The 20378-nt window shown below is 39.1% G+C and overlaps 1 protein-coding gene across 6 annotated transcripts in view; it reads right to left on the bottom strand.

Annotated features, from left to right (window-relative positions):
* Nucleotides 1–20378, bottom strand: part of LOC137624481 (uncharacterized) — a 123987-nt gene that overhangs the window by 35355 nt on the left and 68254 nt on the right. For 3 of the 6 annotated variants that reach the window (XM_068355257.1, XM_068355262.1, XM_068355259.1), the window contains exons 4-6: nt 19082–19840; nt 8259–8414; nt 6839–8136 (exon numbers count right to left, since the gene is read on the bottom strand). In XM_068355257.1, coding sequence (XP_068211358.1) covers nt 7642–8136; nt 8259–8414; nt 19082–19840 — 1410 coding nt within the window. In that variant the 3' untranslated portion in view covers nt 6839–7641. Of the gene's footprint in view, nt 1–547; nt 2148–6838; nt 8137–8258; nt 8415–19081; nt 19841–20378 lie in introns of those variants that run through there. The other 3 variants (XR_011040734.1, XM_068355258.1, XM_068355261.1) reach the window with 3 other exon arrangements.

The following is a 20378-nucleotide window of genomic DNA, read 5'->3' as shown; positions in this document are numbered from 1 at the left end:
CAAATGTCTGTATGGCTAAGCCTTGAGGACAGGGCGGAGACGTCCATTCTCTACCAGCAAAAAGAAAAAAGTGATGTAGCACACAGAGCTACAAGTAGATTTAGGTAGCTGGGTACTTCCCAGCCCCACCTGCCAACAGTGGTTAGATAGGGTTGCCACCTCACATTATAAGTCTAAGGCCTACCTTCCAGCTTTGCAGAAAGAATATCCACATACATTAAATAGGTAAGGTTTGTTAGTGTAGGAACAAACATACCTTTAAAATATATTATACTGCATTCTACACAAATATCTATGCATATAAAAACACAGGTGGGCCATACATATTCATATAATGTATTAAGTGACCTTACAAATTGGCCTTACCATCCCTTGTAACTGGTTACAGAATTAGAATAAATGCTACAAAGTGAAATAAGAAGCTAGTATTCATGTGAACACGTTCATCCAGTAAATACTTTGATTCTTTAATTCAATACATTACAGAACTCTACCATTTAAGAAGGAAAATCATGAAAAATTTAATCTATAGTATCTTTAATAAAATGATTAATATCTTATAATATAATGTACAAGTATATGCCCAAAACTAATTAGTTTCTTAAAATTATTAAAATTGCACACCCATGGAAAGATTTTTGCACTTCAGTGTAAGATTTGTGACTACCACAGGGTTAGACTTCCAACCTGCTACATATACTGGCAATCTACCCATTAAAGTTCCTCCATCTGAATCTAGACTGAACTTAAAAGTCATTATTCAAAATAAAAGACTGTTAAAATACAAACCTTTGACCATTACTTTTATGGGGAGAGGCATACTATAGTATGCGAGCCAACTGCAATTCTAGTCCGCAAGCTTTTCAGCACTTCCAGGAAGTCCTAAGCCAGCAAGTGTAAAGGAAATCTGTTTTTTTTTTTCACAAAACCTGTTAGTTCCACTAGCACCTGGGCAGTCTTCCTAGTACAAACAGCTTTCCATTCTCAGGGTGCAACCTCATGAAACACATTCGTGACATTCATTTAAAAAAAAATTATGTTTGACGCTAAAAGCGTCAACCTTATCTGCAACAACGACAATTGAACTTTTGAAGCATGAGACAGTTCAGTTCACTACCTGTACTGAACCAAGTTGCAAATTCCTGGTCACAATAGGATAATGAAAAGGTCACAAAATGGTTTCATAGAAAAGAGAAACAGACACAGAGAACACTCTGTAATACATACAGCACTACATATTACACCTTAAATCTATTAACATTGCAAATACCCCAGACATCATTTCACTGGAAAAGGTTGTTCTGGAGCATTTCAATATAATTTTGTAAAAACAGCTGTTCTTCAATGCTCTTAAGCCAAGTGGAACTTAAAATTACAATTCATGTGTATAATATCTACATGTTGTTAGCACTAACATATGGTGAATATTTCAGACTACAATTGGGTTAATTGATAAATGTCATTCTAAAAGTTTACACAAACAGTATATGACATTCAAAATGCCTAATTTCTACTTGCAGTTAAAAGTGCGTAATGAAGATTCCATCACTCAAGATGTTTGAAAGACATGAAAGGACACAAGAAACAGCATCGAGAGATCAGCTTGGGTAATCATGACAAAAGAATAAAAATAGAAGAAAAAAACTAGGGCACCTTCCAAACCCCATGGAAAAGAAATTGCAGCAGGCATAACATAATATCGAACATCTCCCTTGTAAAATACTTTTAAATCCATAGATATACATTTTGAGACCAATGTAACAAATTATAAGAAACAAGAAAAAAAAATTAAAGGTCAAGTCATGGAATGCACAGACAAAACATGATGACAAGTCTCAAGGCTATGCAAAGATTTGCCAGCCTCATCCAATGATGCTATGTAAATGTTAATACTACTGACATATTATAACTACAATCTATTATGCTATTGCTACTACTACTGCTGCTCCTATCAATGCTATTGCATCTCTTACTACTCCTTAACTCAACTATATAATGCTAGTACAGTTTCAGAATAAAGTTGTTACCTTGTCATCATAGAAAAACTAAACAAAAACGGCACTGGGAACATAAAAGAATTGTCTTCTTGGCTGTGGCAGGAGAATGGCAAGACTTAAATTCTTTGAAGAAATCATATGGTATTCTATCTGGAAAATAAATACTACTGTATACTTCATAAAAAAAAAAAAATTAAATTAACTGCATAACAATGCCAAATACAAAACATGGTTTGTACAGTACTACATATAAAATTCTATGTAACAAATTTATATTGATTCTATCATTATTCAGTGTAATATTGCAATTAACATCTATACAAGATGTATATTTTCTTTTTCTAAATGATAAAGCGGTCAGAACAGTATACACCTTGTTTTAATTTGTTATCCAATTAATTTATGATACTATGCAAGCACCGAGTTTTGCCTGTAAAGGTGCTCCCACATCCTCCCCCTCCCCCAACCTTTGATTGAATGATAATGAAATACCGGTATTGGGATATTGAGGGGTATATCTTCATAGGTTCTAAACCAATAATATTTTGAAATTCTTATTACAGTATATTTGTGTAATAGTTATCTACTTCACAAGTTTCTTGCATTGCCATGCTTGATACTTATAAAAAATGTTTAAACTGTTCTGCTTTGCTAACCCTCTTGTTCTTATGATATAAATTTTATTTAGCTTTTTTTATATTACTGTATTTATTCATACCTATAACATTTACAGTATACAGTAATACAAAAAGGATACTTTTTACAGAAAATAAAGTTTACAGCTAAGAAAAGTAAAATACAGATATGACAAAGATCTTCTTCACTACTAGTATTAACCCGCCCAACTCAAAGCAAAACTACCCCCTTGAACTGAAATCTTAGCAAATATATATCTCATACTACAATTATTATGTCTGCAATCCCTTACAGATCAATACCTGAATATTTACTTGGCAGACTTTTGTTTGATATAAACTTGTGTATTTCGCCAACACCTTACTAAGGCCTATTACTTCTGGTAAATTGTCAGATTGTGGCAATGGTTTACTTCTACAAATGAAAAAAATCCCTTACAATTTTTTTTTATTTGTAGACTCCCCAAACCAAAGATATTCAAGAAAAAACTTTCCTTCAAGATTCATCAAACCATAGTTTCCATTACACAAGAAGATTCTAAAGATACGACAGCCGTTGTTCAGGGGACTCCAGTAAACAGGGCTGTAACATACGAGGTTCAAAGAAATATCTGGATGTCAGCTTCTTCGGGAAACGTAGCATTGAAAATCTGTTATACAGTAATTGGGTCGTTCCTGAGCATATAACTCATAAGTTTATTAACTATGGTTCTCTTGACTATCTTTTTTGCAACTTGGAGACAACTGAATTATGGAATCAAATAATTATTTACAATAGCTGCATATGCAATATACAAAAACTTTAGAAAAAATAAATTTGAGAATGAGTACTTTTCACTCCTAATTTTTAAATTACTGAAGGCAAAAATGAGAAATACCGCACGTAAATAATTACAACCGAGTTATAAATGCATGCACGTATATACAAGGCGGAAAAAGGCTCATTACTTCAATCTGGTAGAAAAAAAAGAAGAAAGATATACCAAAGAAAGGAGAAACCCAAAAATCTACACGAAGGCAATGTCATACTAACCTTTCCCTAATGCATAAACATAAGAGTATTTCTAGCACTGCTGCTGCTTTTTCATACACGAGATTTCTTATGTAGTTCTCAAAATGGCACTGACCTGCACTCAAAGACCAATCACACTAGAGATATATAGTCCAACATCCAAAGTCTGTACTTTGAGAAATGAGTACAGTACTGTAATTGCAAGTTTTGCAAAATATTCTATAAGTTAAATTTACCTTGAAGGTGACCTCTATTCATTAACAAGGTTCAAATTACATATTAAAAAAATATAAACTTAACATTATCATTACAGTATATTTTTTTTGTAGAATGGCATTAGTTTGCTTCCTTAGTCAGGAGATGGCCTTCCAGGCATTGTGAAGGTCAATCTTCACCAGCTTATTACCTTATATTGTAAACAGGTCAGAAATCAGTCTTACAAAGACCAATAAAGACAGTAAGTGAAAGGAGACAGCAGCTCCTCCACAAGTATCTAGTTTAATCCTAAATTTGCACCTCATAAAGCCTGAGAGAGCAACCTATGATGACACCGATGCAACTTCATAACTTTGGATCTATAATCCGCCCGACAGCTTACGGTATTTATCAAGGCTGAATATTCCCACAGGCTTCAGCAGGTTTACAAGTTCCATTAAACACTACAATAAAGGACAAGTCACATGTTTGAAAAACTGCTGCATATTGTACTGAACTAACTGGAGATACACAAAAACTCCTTACTGTATCCATCCGGAATTCCATTCGTGCCAAATTCCAATACACGATAAACAATTGGATACACACCGACACTGTGAATAGTACTGCTCTAAGCTAGTACAAGGACTTCTGTTGAACTTCTATTTACAATGAACTGGCAAAGTGGCATGTACTTTAAATTATTTTTCCTCACAAGTGCACCACACTAACATTCAGGATAATCTCTTGTATATCTACTGAGAGCAAATCCAAGTTGGTAATGTATTAACAGCCTCACTTCACAAAATACCCTTGACACGCAACATAATAGAGGAAAACAAAACAAGGATAGGAACAAAAGGGAAAGGACAAATAAGAAAAAGCTACTCATAAAAGAATAGGCAACAAATATTGCTATCATAATAGCCATTTTTCAAATTTCAGTAAAAAATAAAATAAGCTTTGTAAACTTTAAACTAATTAATGAATGGGTAATCCGCCAAATGAAATGCATATACAAGTCCCAAACCATTACCCCTGAAAATACAACCATTAAATTTTCCTACATATACATGCACACACATACATACAATGCACACGTTTAATATGACAAATTTGAAAGTAATTTGTATTTTCCTAAGATACAAACCAGTAGCTATCTATGAGGCTATACTTTCGGCGAGGCGAAAAGATGAGCAAAGATAATTTTAGTGAGGGGTAACCCCCAAACCATTAGTTAGAGTGGGGAGGAGGTTGTTAACCGGCTACCCCGCTCACTTATACACCTGGGCTGTGTACCCACTTTTCTTTCAGGTAGGACTTCTGGAGGGACAGGGCTGGCATACCAATTTGTATAAATAGCTCCAGGTTTGTATGTTAAGAAAAATACAAATTACTTTCAAATTTGTCATTTGTTAAGACAAAAATACACTACATACCTTTCGCTATTTATAGGGATGACTTACCTCTTAGGAAGGAGGAAGCCCTCACCAACTGGCTTTTGGCATTTAACCATGGGTTCTATCTCCTTTGATCTTAGATCGTAGGTAGTAGGAATCCTGCACTTGCTAAAATAGTTGTGATATGCACAATTAGCAGCCTGTGTTAGCTGTGTGCTTGTGATACTAGCAATGTGGCTGGTCTTAGTAATATGACTCGAGTTAAAGGAATCCGAGCGTACTGAGACTTTACGCAATAGTCCCCATCGCAAGGGGTATTGAGGACGCAGCAAGCATTATTTCTATACTTAGGATGCACAAGTGAAATGAGTCTTACCTGCAGAGAGGTGAGATTAGTTGTGCTGGGTACAGTGGTGCCAATTCTCCAGGGGGAAAGAAGGTGAAAAGAAGGAAGCCAATCATCCTTTACTCATTCACCTGGGTAACATCAGCCCTCAATCCTCTGCTACTTGTCCATCAAGGAGTTTGAGGTGTTTTAGACCGATTTTGTGCAGCCACCACAGGACCAATGGAAAACGTATCAATGTTCCGGTGGGTTACGTCTTGCAGGTATTGGGCGGTGAAGGTAGTCTAACAATTTCACATGTCAAACTGTAATACCTGCGTCACAAAGTAGTTTTTCTTGAATGCCAGGGACGTTGCAATGCTCCTAACGTCATGAACTCTAGGTCGTTTTTGTGGAGGAAGGTCAGGATTAAGCACAAAGTTAATGACCTTGGAGATCCAAGAAGAAATTGTATTTCTTGTGACCCTCCTCTTGACCTTCTCTGTGATATCAAACAGTGCTGACATAAAGGGGGCGAGCTGCTGCTCTTCTTTTGAAATAACACCTCAGACCCCTTACTGGGCAAAGTACCAGTTGGTCTGGATCTTCAGTTACAGAACGGAGACTCTCTGTCCAGAATGGGTCAAATCTAGGATCTGACACACAGATTTTGAGTCTTACCAATGAATTCAGGGACGAAGCTGAGTATTACTTCTCCCCATCTCCTTAAAAGGGAGACATCGTAAGATAGACCGTGCAGCTCACTGACGGCAGAAGGCAAAGCAAGTAGGAACGCCGGTTTCAGGGTAAGGTGGCGATCTGTTACCTGCCATAATGGTTTGTAGGGGAAACCCTTAAGAGACTGAAGGACCCGAACCCCGTTCCAAGGAAGAGGTCTAACTTCTGACTGGGGACAATTAATCTCATAACTCCAAATGAGTAAGGAACATTCTAACGACGAGGAAATATCTATCCCTTTCAGCAGGACTCAAGGCTGAGTGGTAGCCTTTGACTGCCGAATCTGATAGAAGAATTTATTCCCGAAAGGTGTACAAGGAACTCCGCTATTATTAGAATACAGGCATCGAGGGGAGAGATACCCCTTCCACGCCACCAGTCACAAATAACAGCCCACTTTGCCTGGTAGACTGATGGTAAAGAGCATCTGAGGTGTTCAGCCATTCTTTTAGCCTCTGAGAGAGAGGGAGCTGGACAGTTTCCAGCCGTGAAGTTGAAGCGAGGCTTTTTGGAAGATGTTGACAAGTGGTTGAGTAGATTGTGTAGTGGAGGGAGTTACCCCAGAATCTCCATGAGGAGCTGCAGAAGGTCTGGGAACCATTCTGTGTGATGCAATAGCGGAGCCATTAGAGTCATTGATAAGTTCTTGCTTATCCTGCCTTGGTTCAGGACTTTCTCATCAGACAGAATGGGGGAAATGCAAATACATCTATGTTGTCCTATCGTTGTTGGAATGTATCTTGCCAAAGAGCATGGGGAATCCCACTCGGAGAGTTGTAAGGGAGAAGGAGTGTCAACACAATGACGAAACCCCTGCAGTGGAGACAGAGTCCGCACTACACTGTCACACAAACAGCAACTGTAATAAAAGGTTAAATATATATAAAAACATAACGAGCATGTTTTCATATAAAGTATATAATACGAAATCATAAGTTTAAGAATAAGAAAAACAGAATTAACTGTTAAACAATCAAATGGCAAGACTTAACCGTGGGAGACAACAGCAGTGACCATCTTCTACTGAGCCAGAAAGAAAAGTGGGTGCTCAGCCCAGGTGTGTGAGAGAGAGGGGTAGCCGGCTACCCACCACCTCCCCACCCCTGCTAACTTGCAGATCAGGTAGTTACCCTTTGCTAAAATTACCTTGGCTCATCTTTCAGCTTCCGCAAAAGTACATCCCTATAAATAGCAAAGGGTTTGTATTTGTGTCGGAACAACTAGAATTTACATACATATACAAGCACACATTAAATAAAATCCTTTCTTTATATTCTTAACATAGTACCAGTTCATTAAGATCAAAACTATGGCCATCATTTCAGCAACACGTACCCAACTACTCATGTTTGGCCATATGTCGCTGCAAGTTACTCCTCCTGCTGAATCTCATTGAACACCGGTGACACACATACGGTTTCTCACCAGTATGAGTGACGATATGATTCTTGAGGTGCGACTTCTGAGAAAATTTGACAGGACAATGAGGGCAAGTAAATGGCTTCTCTCCTGTATGAATACGCATGTGAACTTTAAGATTGTACTCGAATGAAGCAGAAAACGAACATTCAGGACAAGAGTAAGGGCGTTCCCCCGTATGAGTGCGCATGTGGATGACAAGGTTGCTCCTGGATGTCGTACTATAGCTACATTGTGTACATGCATAGGGCCTCTTGTGTCTCTTTTCCATACTTCTTATCTTGGGACTCAGACAGTCGTTTTGGTCTGCACTTGAGAAGAGAAAGTACGGGTTCTGAAATGCCTCTTCCGTGAAATTATGCATGCTTTCAACAGTAACAGAACCCTCCATGCTACGATTTGCTGCTTCGTTCACCTGAAAATATTATGGAGAAAAGATTTACTACAAAGGTTAGAAATTCCATACACAATTATGAATAAGATGATTTCTAAAATAATTTATTTACTAAAATTCCTATGATCTGATGTAATACCTACCCCGTGAAATAAAGAAGGCCCTGGTTGCCCTTCTGTGATGGTATTTTCTTGTGTTAGGGTATGGTAGAATGCTGCCCGGTTCTGATACATCTTGTCGTATTTAAAACGTGAAACACTTAGAGCGTTTCCATCGGTATTCCCTCCACAGTCAGAGTCCTGTAAAATCAAAGTAAATATACTGTCAAATATAAGTTTCTGCCTCAAATTCTTCTTTACCTACATCTCATCTATTATCTGACAGCCCCATTTCACTATTACAACTGACTACATGGAAACTTGCTCAAACCTCTACCTATTGTAATAAAAAATCCCTTATATAAAGCAATCCAATTACACTTAATTCTTAATATCAACAGATGTAAACTTGGAATGGAATTTTGAGACAAGCAACTAACTAACACTCCAACAGATTACAAATCAGAATAAAGATTTCAGAAGCACCCCAGACTCTCTAAGTCCATACTGCCTTACAGCATGATTAATGAATAGTCACTTTCTCCCACAAAATTCTAAGGACTCAAGAATACAATTTTCATGTTGACTTGAGAAAAGCAGCGGTTAGCATACTTCTAGCATGGCCATTTAACAGAAGACTACGTGAACTTGGTCCAATTTTCCAACATATTTTGAGTAATGTTTCCGTTGAGAAACTGTAACCAGCTCTTCTTACTTTGTTCTTCGAACAATGCCCAAAGTGGTAAATATAGCTCAAAAGGAATGATTATAATTTGCTCTGAAAAGGATACAAAAAATATCTACCACAATAAAACATCAAAATCTTTAATTTGATCAGTTTCTCATCTTAAACGACAGGATTAAAATTTATCAATTCTAAAGATATTTTCAATCTCTGATCACAGAGACAACTGAGAGCTACAAATTATTTTGGTCTTGGGTTTCCTTATATATGCCCATTACATAGAATTCAATATATCAAATAACTCAACATTTAATAAATTAAAAATCATTATCCATGAATATTTACTTTGATAACTAGCTTTTCATTTTGCCTTTATGTTTCACGATTCTTATGACAGTTTGAAGCAGTTTTATCTCTTCTTGGCCTTGTGAATACTGAACTTGCTCATGAAACAAGGCACTGAAACTCACCTATATAAAATTGTGCATATTTATTAACAATAACTTAGTTTTCCCCTATAAACATTTTAATACTCACCTAAAATAGGACACTAGAACCACCAAGAAGCAAAGGAACATTCACATAAAAATATCCTGAATGATTATGACTGGATAAAATCAATGTTGCAGTTGATATAGGGATAACTGAATAAGTATTTGTTTAAAAGATGTGTGAAGTACTTTAATAACATGAATTATCTAGTGTATATAAGCTTTATACAGCATATGCATCAACTAGCATTGTATGATTTCTTTACAAGTTTTGTGAAATTAACTGATGTATTTGAAGCTCATCCGTTTTCGTTACTCTTATTTCTGTTGTTATTGTCAGTGGGCATAGGTGATGTTGATTACCTATGGAAAATGTATAATTATGGTCAAAAGGGGACTCAAAGTTGACCTTGAGAACTCAACTTAAATATTTTAAGATTTTGAACAAATGTATGTAAATGGCTAATAATAAACAACCATTACTCTTTGATTATGTATGTACAAGGCTGTACATCACATAATTAATCCTCTTTACCCAACTCGTAAACGACAAATAAGAGATATAGTACTGAACCTTACATCCTGATCAAGTATCTTGTTTGGTTGAATTGAATCAACAGTCAAAAAAAAATTTTATATGCAAAAACTTGACCTTGCCCCAAAATAAATGAAAAGCTGAGAAATATGTTATTTTCATTAGTAAAATAAATTTTTGAATATACTTACCCGATGATCATGTAGCTGTCAACTCTGTTGCCCGACAGAAATCTACGGTCGGGATACGCCAGCGATCGCTATACAGGTGGGGGTGTACACAACAGCGCCATCTGTGAGTAGGTACTCAAGTACTTCTTGTCAACAAGAACTCAATTTTCTCCTCGGTCCACTGGTTCTCTATGGGGAGGAAGGGCGGGTCCTTAAATTCATGATCATCGGGTAAGTATATTCAAAAATTTATTTTACTAATGAAAATAACATTTTTCAATATTAATCTTACCCGATGATCATGTAGCTGATTCACACCCAGGGTGGTGGGTGGAGACCAGCATACATGTTAACAAAGAAGCTAAGTATCCCGTATCTTATTTTAGCCGTTATTCAAAATAACAAACATAAAATAAATAAGTACCTGGTAAGGAAGTCGACTTGAACCATTACTCTGCCTTTTTAAGTACGTCTTCCTTACTGAGCCTAGCGATCCTCTTAGGATGCTGAGCGACTCCTAGGTGCTGAAGTATTAAGGGCTGCAACCCATACTAAAGGACCTCATCACAACCTCTAATCTAGGCGCTTCTCAAGAAAGAATTTGACCACCCGCCAAATCAACCAGGATGCGGAAGGCTTCTTAGCCTTCCGGACAACCCAGAAATATTTCAAGAGAAAGATTAAAAAGGTTCTGGAATTAGGGAATTGTAGTGGTGGAGCCCCCACCACTACTGCACTCGTTGCTACGAATGGTCCCAGAGTGTAGCAGTTCTCGTAAAGAGACTGGACATTCTTAAGATAAAAGACGCGAACACTGATTAGCTTTTCCAAAAGGTTGCGTCGAAAATATTTTGCAGAGATCTATTTTATTAAAAGGTCACGGAAGTTGTGATAGCTCTAACTTCGTGTGTCCTTACCTTCAGCCAAGCTTGGTCTTCCTCATTCAGAAGGGAATGAGCTTCTCGTATTAACAGTCTGAAAATAATAGGATAAAGAATTCTCTGACATAGGCAAAGATGAATTCTTAACTGAACACCATAAAGCTTCAGACGGGCCTCGTAAAGGTTTTTAAAATAGAACTTAAGAGCTCTACAGGACATAATACTCTTTCTAGTTCATTTCCAACCATATCGATAAGTTTGGAATAACGAACGATATTGGTCAAGGCCGAGAAGGCAGCTCGTGTTTGGCTAGAAAACCAAGATGTAGAACATATAGCCGTTTCGGATGAAAATCCGATGTTCTTGCTGAAGGCATGAATCTCACTGACTCTTTTAGCTGGTAAAGCATATCAGGAAAAGAGTCTTAAAGGTGAGATCTTTCAGGGAGGCTGATTGAAGTGGTTCGAACCTGTCTAACATAAGGAATCTTAGAACCACGTCTAAATTCCAACCAGGTGTAACCAAACGACGCTCCTTCGTGGTCTCAAAAGACTTAAGGAGGTCCTGTAGATCTTTATTGTTAAAAAGATCTAAGCCTCTTGTGACGGAAGACTGATGCCAACATGCTTCTGTAACCCTTGAAAGTGGGAGCTGAAAGAGATCGCTCTTTTCTCAGATATAAGAGGAAGTCAGCTATTTGAGTTACAGAGGTACTGGTCGAGGATACGGATACTGACTTGCACCAGTTTAGGAAGATTCCCCACTTCGATTGGTAGACTCTAAGGGTGGATGTTCTCCTTGCTCTAACAATCGCTCTGGTTGCCTCCTTCGAAAAACCTCTAGTTCTCGAGAGTCTTTCGAACTCTGAAGGCAGTGAGACGAAGAGCGTGGAGGCCTTGGAGTACCTTCTTACGCGTGGCAGACGTAGCAGGTCCACCCTTAGGGGAAGAGTTCTGGGAACGTCTACTAGCCATCGAAGTACCTCGGTAAGTTATTCTCTCGCGGGCCAGAGGGAAGCAACTAGTGTCAACTTTGTCCCAACGTGAGAGGCGAACTTCTGCAGTACCTTGTTGACAAACTAGAACGGAGGGAATGCATATAGATCTAGATGAGACTAATCTAGTAGAAAGGCATCTAAAAGAACCACTGCTGGGTCCGGGATAGGTGAGCAAAGTATTGAGAGCCTCTTGGACATCGAGGTTGCGAAGAGATCTATGGTTGGATGGCCCCAGGTGACCCAAAGTCTCTTGCATACATCTCTGTGGAGGGTCCAATATGTTGGAATTATTGTCCCTTCCTACTGAGACAAACTGCTAAGACATTCAAGTTGCCTTGGAAGAAATTTGTTACTAGTGAAAAGTCTAGACCTGTTGAACAGGAGAGGAGGTCACTAGCGAACTCGCACCATGTCAGAGAGTAGGTCCCTCCTTGCTAGGAGATGAACATCAAAGCAGGGAGTTGTCCGTGTTGACCTCCATTACTTTGTCTTGAAGGAGAAACCTGAAGCTTTTCCAGGTCAGACTTACTGCCAGAAGCTTCTTGCAGTTAAAATGCATTGTCCTTGACGCGAGTTCCATAATCCCGAGCATTCCCTACCGCCTAAGGTCGCACCCCAGCCTACGTCCGATGCGTCTGAGAAGAGAACGTGGTTGGGAGTCTGAACAGTCAGGGGAAGACCCTATAAAAGGTTGATAAAGTCCTTTCCTCAGGTTAGACCAGACTTATCTTCCGGAAACCGGGATCGAGACCGCTTCTAGCGTCTTGTCCTTTTCCAGTGAAGAGCTAGATGAAACCGAAGAGGACGGAGGTGTAGTCTTCCAAGTGACACCAAATGCACCACGGATGACAGTGTCCTAACCAGACTCATCCACAGCCTGACAGGGCCGTATTCCTTCTTCAGCATCTTTTGGATGGATAGCAGGGCTGGGGATTGATCTTCTTGTTCAGCCATGTCCTCATCAGAGGGTTCCTCATCCGAAACTGATGAGGAAACGGCAACGGAGTGGGCAACGTCTGACTCGCTGAATCCGGTCGCACTGGTGGATGCGTGATGGAGCCGGACACAAGATCATGGTACTGCTGCACAGTCTGTGAACTGTCAACCATGGGGAAGCGAGGAAGTACAGCGACAACCCGAAACTGTCTAGACTGTCTGGGTAGTACAGAAAACCCCTTATCGGGTTGCTGAGGTTGCCGCACTGCGTCACAACAAGACACCTCTGCTGGTTGTTGAACGTCTTCCCAGTGACACACTGAACGTCCACAACCACCTCCGAGAGTAGCATAACATCAACGTGCGACTGGCAACCCACACTGGGTCGCACCGGTGGAGGAACCATCTCAACTGGCGGACGTGAGTAGGATACCTCAGCGTCAACAGGGCGTACAACCAACCGGTAGGAAGGTCGTTGGCAAGAAGGGTCTTCTCCGTAAAAAATCCTCTATCAAGGACTAAGCTTGGACTGCATGTCTTGCAACAAAGCCCAAGGTCTATGGGAGCAGGTGTGGCAACAGACGGGGTTAGCGACTGAAGCGGAACCATTACCCTCCCTGGAAGCATGTTATGCTTAAATAAAAGTCCATAGGAGGCTAAGCAGCTTCAGGCTCCTCTCCAAATGACAGAGTCCTCAAGGGAATATCAGAAGGAGGGAGAACAGCACCTTTCTCATCTACAGGAACCATATCCGAGAAAAGCTAGGTTCTCTCAGTGAGGGTTTCACTGGTGCAAAAGCAGCAGACCAGAAGGCAACGTTATGAAACTGCTTGACAGTCTGTGAACTGTCAAAAACTGAACTGTCAACCACAACAGGAGCGTGAGGACATACAGCACTGGTGTATAAGTAGCAGACCAGAAGGCAACGGCATGTAACTGTTTGACAGTCTGTGAGTTGGCAACAACCAAAGTTGTGTGGGGAAGCCTCAACTCCTGACTGACTAGTTTGCTGCTGGCGAGTGGCGGTAACCACAGTGTGTTGCGGAGGCTGACACACCGTGTCAAAACACGGCAGCTTGTGGTAGCTCACGCACGGCAACGGAGTGCTCTGTGTGTGGGAGTCATCATACATCTGGCAGGGTTGACTGTGCATGGGTGGAGGAGCTCTCACAACAAGAGTGTGAGAGCATGAAGCCATGCCGGGCGCACAACCGTGGGAGGTGTAGGCCCACGGGTGCATCGTCAACCTTCTCCACAGTCGGAGTGTGGGAGCTGGCAACAACAAAAGCAGAGTGCTGGTGCGTGGGAGGGGCTGCGGTGGGTTGAGGAGCATGCGGTATGGTATGCGGAGCATGCTGTAAGGTATGCGGCTCATGCTGCATGGTATGCGGAGCATGCTGTAAGGTATGCAGAGCATGCTGCATGGGCTGCGGAGAATGCTGCATAGTGCTGGAACCCGGCAGCTCTACAGAACCTTCCCACTGCTGATGCGGTAGCTCACGCATGTTAGCAGATGGTGCAGCAAGAACATGCGTCTGGCAGGGTGGACTGCGCATCGGTGGTGGAGCTCTCACAGGTGGAGGGTGGGAGCAGGCAGCCGCAGTATCTGCTGAGCGCACAACCTCGGCGGGTTGTAGGTTAACAGGTGCATTGTCAACCTTCCAGCACGATACTCCTGCATGAAGGAGCAAGCTGAGACTGTATAGTCTGCAGCATGGACCACTAGGGTCTATGAAAGACAACAACAAACGGAGCTACTGTCCGTTGTGACTGAGGGTCTAAAACAGCTGGTGCGGCAACAGACGGAGTTACTGCCTGTTGCGGTACCACCTTGCCTCTCTTGGGAGGTGTGCAGTTGTCGTACTGCAGCGAGTCCGAACTGACCCAGTGGCTACACCTAGGCCGTTGGACTTGCGCGGAAGGGACCGACTTGCACTTAAAAGCTGCAAGATTTGGTCCATGGTTTCTGCGAGAAACCTCTTCCGCAGACGAGGAATAAATGGGCTCTCTCGTCTTTGTGTGGGTGGGGTGATCACGTCGGCAACGTGTGTAGATACACCCGAAACCACGGAGGGAAACGTTTGTTCGTCGATCAAGACCTGTGGAACCCATAAGTCCTTCGACATTACTTCTCCCCTGGGCTTGGGAGCTTGTAAGAGGTATCGGACTAGGTGAACAACTGGCACGAACAAACGAACCCTCGAACGCAACACTGTAACACTTTGCGCATATCACTTTATCACTTTTGATTTTCTGTTTGCACTTATTTCACTGAACTCGAAACTTTAAGTGGTTTGTACCTGAAACACGCAATCCTATCCTTCATTAAAAGGTAGTAATTGCGAAAACAGTATTACAATGTAACAGAAAAACATAATGAAAGATAAAGAATTCAGTGGCTGGAAAAGAGACTAAACACTAGATCAAATAAACTACGTTTAAAATCTCTCACCGCATAAAGCCTGGGAACAAGAATAAAACTCTAGAAACGTTTTACCTTCTTCCCCTATAGCGACTAGGGAGAAGAGCAAAAAAAAAAAAAAACGAGAACAACGTTACCCGCTTGAACGAAACGTTTATCCTCCTCTCTCTCCCTCCGTCTCTATCTCTCTCTCTCTCTCTCTTGACTTAGAACCTGAGAGAAGAGCCCAATTATATATCGTTAAAACATATTATTTGTTAAAGGAAAAAAACTGAAAGGTTTCCCAAATAAAAAGTTCCTTTATTAGAATTAAAACCATTTAAGCTAAGAAAGAATGAACGAAACGCTAGAATCGGTTTACTCTTACTGCAACGTGAAACCGTGAAATACTCTCTCTCTATCGTAACGATAGAGCGCAAGTTGAACGTTCTGAACGTCAACAACTGCGGAGACTAAACAAAACGTTAGTTCAACTTTGAAAACAGTACGAGACTATCAAAGAAATTCTTTCAAAAACATTAAAATTAAAATAGCATAAATTCTTAACAGGAAAAACGATATGACGGGCTCAATGTTAATTAACTTCGGTTCCAAGTAAGGACCGCCTACTATTAGGAAAGGTCGCATATAAACAAACATAAAAATTAATTTTTATAAGTTTATAATAAATGGAAAGTTAATCGAAGAGGCCTATAAATGGCGGAGAGATATAAAATTACCAAAAACCTAAACACACTTCCGTCTAAGGGAAAGGTGGGTCATAAAAAGTGAAAGAGAGTCTATACTCTCTTCGACACCAACACTTCCGTCTAAGGGAAGGGTCGGCCATTTAAAAGTGAAAGAGAGTCCATACTCTCTTCGTCACCAAAAAAAAAAAAATCTATCCAAAACGAGTTCAAGTTTTGAAATGAAAATAAAACCCCTGCATAGCGAAAGCTCAAAACTGGAATAGTGTACTTCACCAAAAAGTTGTGAAAACAAATCCAGTTAGGGACGGCGTATTAGTAAGTCTTGCCGGAGGCACGACAGAGGAAAAATTGAGTTCTTGTTGACAAGAAGTACTTGAGTACCTACTCACAGATGGCGCTGTTGTGTACACCCCCACCTGTATAGCGATCGCTGGCGTATCCCGACCGTAGATTTCTGTCGGGCAACAGAGTTGACAGCTACATGATCATCGGGTAAGATTAATATTGAAAAAAGTACAATACATTGCATATGATCCCATACCTTAGAAAAATTTAAGAAATTGCATAAAAATTATAGAAAAATATAGTCTTCTTACCTCTAATAAAAGCACCATGACATTCTACATATTGTGAAACTGCACTTATTTTTTCAAAAAATCTATTTATGCCAAAACAAAGAAACAGGCCATTTTATTGTTATGTTTTTAGGTTATCAAAAGTGGTAGAATTAAATACAATCTAGTTCATATATAACTCTAAAATTTAATTCTATTAAGAGTAATATTCATCTTTATTCTCTTCCCCTATCCATCCAATGTCTTTCAAGTGAAGATTTCTGCTTTGCTATCCAAAACCCAAACATCGTGGTTTCTGATACCTTCCCAATAAAACCTTCTGCCAGAATAACTCTGCTCCTCTTCCATCCAGTTGGATCTCCTAGTAAATAGGCCCCACTATTCTGTTCAATTCTTTTTGGCCACCTCTTCTCTCAGTCATTGTTAATTTCCTGATTTGTCTGCAGTGAACTTATCTAATCAAATTATCTCCCCTATATTCTCTACCAACATGGTCTGTAAGGATCTTGCAGCTGTAAACATATATATATCTCCAGGATTTCTCAAAAATTCTAAGAAACAATGGCTACAATGATTCTCTGAGATTATGCCCTTTTCATTGAATCCTACCTTAGGATTCTTCAGCTACCAACAACTTTTCAATACAAAATATTATTAGTGTACTTTTAAATTTCTTAAGGCAATGGTAACGCAAGTTTTTTTGGCAGATTTTTTCAAACAAATGTCCTGATTTACATATATTTCTTGCTATTAATATATAAAAAAGGGTGGCCATCAATCTTGCAAGCATATTCAGTAAATCTTAGTTCATGATTACACTACAGTCATGCCTAAAGACTAGAATTCACCTATGCAATCATAAAAATATAAAAGCAAAGAAGCCTAAGAAAATTTCTAAAATCCTTAATTTTCCTAAAAAGAAAAAAAAAAAAAAAAGACAGAAAGATACATTTAAAATACAGTATAATACCGTGTAAAGGGCAAAGTTTTAAGATCAGTTTTGGATGAAAAATGTCACGGTTCACCCATTACACAAGAGATAATTTTGGAATTATGAAAATATTAATTTTTTTTATCTCTGTTGTGTTGTTGGGGTATTCTAATTGCCTATGGTTCATTAATAGGTTAGTAGTTTGGAAGGGTTGACTTAAAATCATATATTATATTCCTTTTAATTACAGTATAGTTTTATCTTTAAGTAAAATAGGAATATTTACCAGTAATTTTATCTTTATTTCTTCATCTAACTCAAGCTATGTTGTGTCAACCTGTTGGTAGGCTAGCCTAGTTATCTGAAACATAATTTTCCACATTTGTACCGGTAATTAATTTTTCTACTTACATAGTAGCTTGGAAGGATTGACTTAACAGCGTATAATATACTCATTATAAACATATACTTTACTTGTGTGTATATGAAAAATAAATTTTTTTTTTTTTTTTCTTATTACAATACTTCCATCACCAAAAAATGATTGAGACAACTAGGTATGTTTACATTATTTGCCAAATGGCAGTAGTGATGGTTGTCGGAAACCTCAAAATTTGCATGTTATCGGTACCTACACTATGGTATACAGGAAAACAAAGAGGCAAACAAGTTTAAAGAAAAAAGTTATTTAATAAACTTGAAATTAAAAGCCATCAAAATCAACACTGCCATTCGAACTACTGTATTAGTGTTTAAAATTCATCAGAGCAGCATCGTCACGAGGATCATCTTCGTTGCTTTCGTTTGCACAACTAGCACTATCATCGTCCTCTGTTCTGTCTAACCCGGTTGAAATGCTTTTGCTGTATACTTGGCAATCCAAAATAAGACGATTTCATATCATGCTTTTGCAAAACACGCCACCTAAAACCGAAACTATTGCTTTGTTTACGTTCCATCACTGATCATAACGAATAAACAAACACATTTATATAACTGTGTATAGGTTAGCTTTTGCAGCAACAGCTATTTTTCCAAGTATTGGTTATGTAATAGTAATGTTATTATTATTGTCGGTTTACTTACTTTATTCTTAGAAATTCAAAATAAATGAAAGAGGAGATTTTATGCCATGTTTTTTCCTAAAAATGCCGCCTAAAACAAAACGTTTTGTTTACGTTTCATCGCCAATCATGACAAACAAATGAACGCATTTACACATGCAAGTGATAACTAATGATACTTAGAGCTTCTAGTAAAGACATTATTATAAATAGAAACATGTGGTAAAATATCTATAATAAAAGTACAGTAATATTAGGCAGGCCTTGAAATAGCCGTTCGCCCATTACATGGAGTATATGATAAAAACGCTTTTTCTTAAGAAAATATTGGGGTTCGCCCCTTTACATGGGGTCGTCCTTTATATGGTAATATACGTTAATATCTTAAGTCTACAAAGTATAATTTCCATTGAATCAATAACAAGTATTAATTACCTACCCCACACAATACCTTCAAGCTGAATTCTGTGCACTAAAGTCACTAATTCTTACCTCAAGCGTAGACCTCAAACTTCCCCGACTGTATAGTTCTTGCAGCTGTGGATGGGTTACAGAATCTGTGGCCTGGCTCCTTCCATCTCTATTATAAGTGTAAATGGAATTCCTGGTGCCATCCTCATTGCCATCTCTCCCAGATACCTCCATGTTTTGATCTACAAGATCCCCTACATTAAATCCGGTGCTTTCTTTACTGTGAAAACATGTTCCAATTCTGATCAATCCAGAGTGGTTTTCTTCCTCATTGTTCTCACCACTCTGGCCTTGTTCGCCCACTACCTGACCTGAGCCACTTCCTGCAACACCTGTGTCCCCTTTGATCCCTACGCCATGCCCGAGAATTCCGTGTTCCATATGCTTGGCATCGTTTGATCCGTCGGCTGAAGATGATGATTTGCTCTCTGATATATCTTTAGGATCGTTGTCATCGCCCTTTTTTCTAAACACACCACGTCCTTTCCGATTCCCTTTCATATTACCATCGGGAACAGCAAGGCCTTTAACCTGCAAGATCTCGGCAACCCTTATCAGTTGCGCCAAGTCCTGTTGTGCTACACTCACTTGACCAAGATACATATAATTCAAAAGTGCCTCCATATCTTTCTTGTTAATGTCCTTGAGAACAATGACAGGATGCTTACAAGGTGTGCGCTCAAAGACTTTGGTGAAATAATCACTACACATCGATAAAACAAACTTGTGCACGCAATAGAACTCTCCATCGCAGGATATGGTTACGTCTGTGTAGTGTTCCTGTAAGATTAAAATAAATTACTTCCATTACAGTACATTAATGGTAATAACCACAGATTTTACTGAGTGAAAAATATTCACATATTAATCAACACTAAGAACCACAAGTAAATGCAAAATAAAAATATCATAACTCAAAACTATGTATGATATTCAAAAAAGGTTCCCATTAAAATCTATTGTCATAAAGGATAGAATACAGTACAATTTATTGTGCATTTACATACAATACTATAGAACTAAAAATGTTCGTAGAATAACAACTAAAATTTTCGTAGAATAACTCCGTATATATTTTGAGTTAATGTGCTGTAAGGTATCATCCAAGGACTTTCCTGTGAAAGGCTAAAACAATCAATTACAACATAAATACCAGAGAAATATTGTCTCCCCTACTCTTGGAACAGCGAATCAACATGCAAAGCACGGACTTAGTGTGTATAAGAGACCTTCGAGTTGAGGAGAGGGACAGCTCAGTATGACCCCCTTTCCTTGACAATCTTGGCAGGTTGACTATCTACACCACAGTGAAGGGAAG

Source organism: Palaemon carinicauda, chromosome 31 (genome assembly GCF_036898095.1).
Source record: "Palaemon carinicauda isolate YSFRI2023 chromosome 31, ASM3689809v2, whole genome shotgun sequence".
Lineage (NCBI taxonomy): Eukaryota > Metazoa > Arthropoda > Malacostraca > Decapoda > Palaemonidae > Palaemon > Palaemon carinicauda.
Note: the sequence above shows the minus strand (reverse complement) of the source record. Positions and strands in the feature narration are given on the sequence as shown.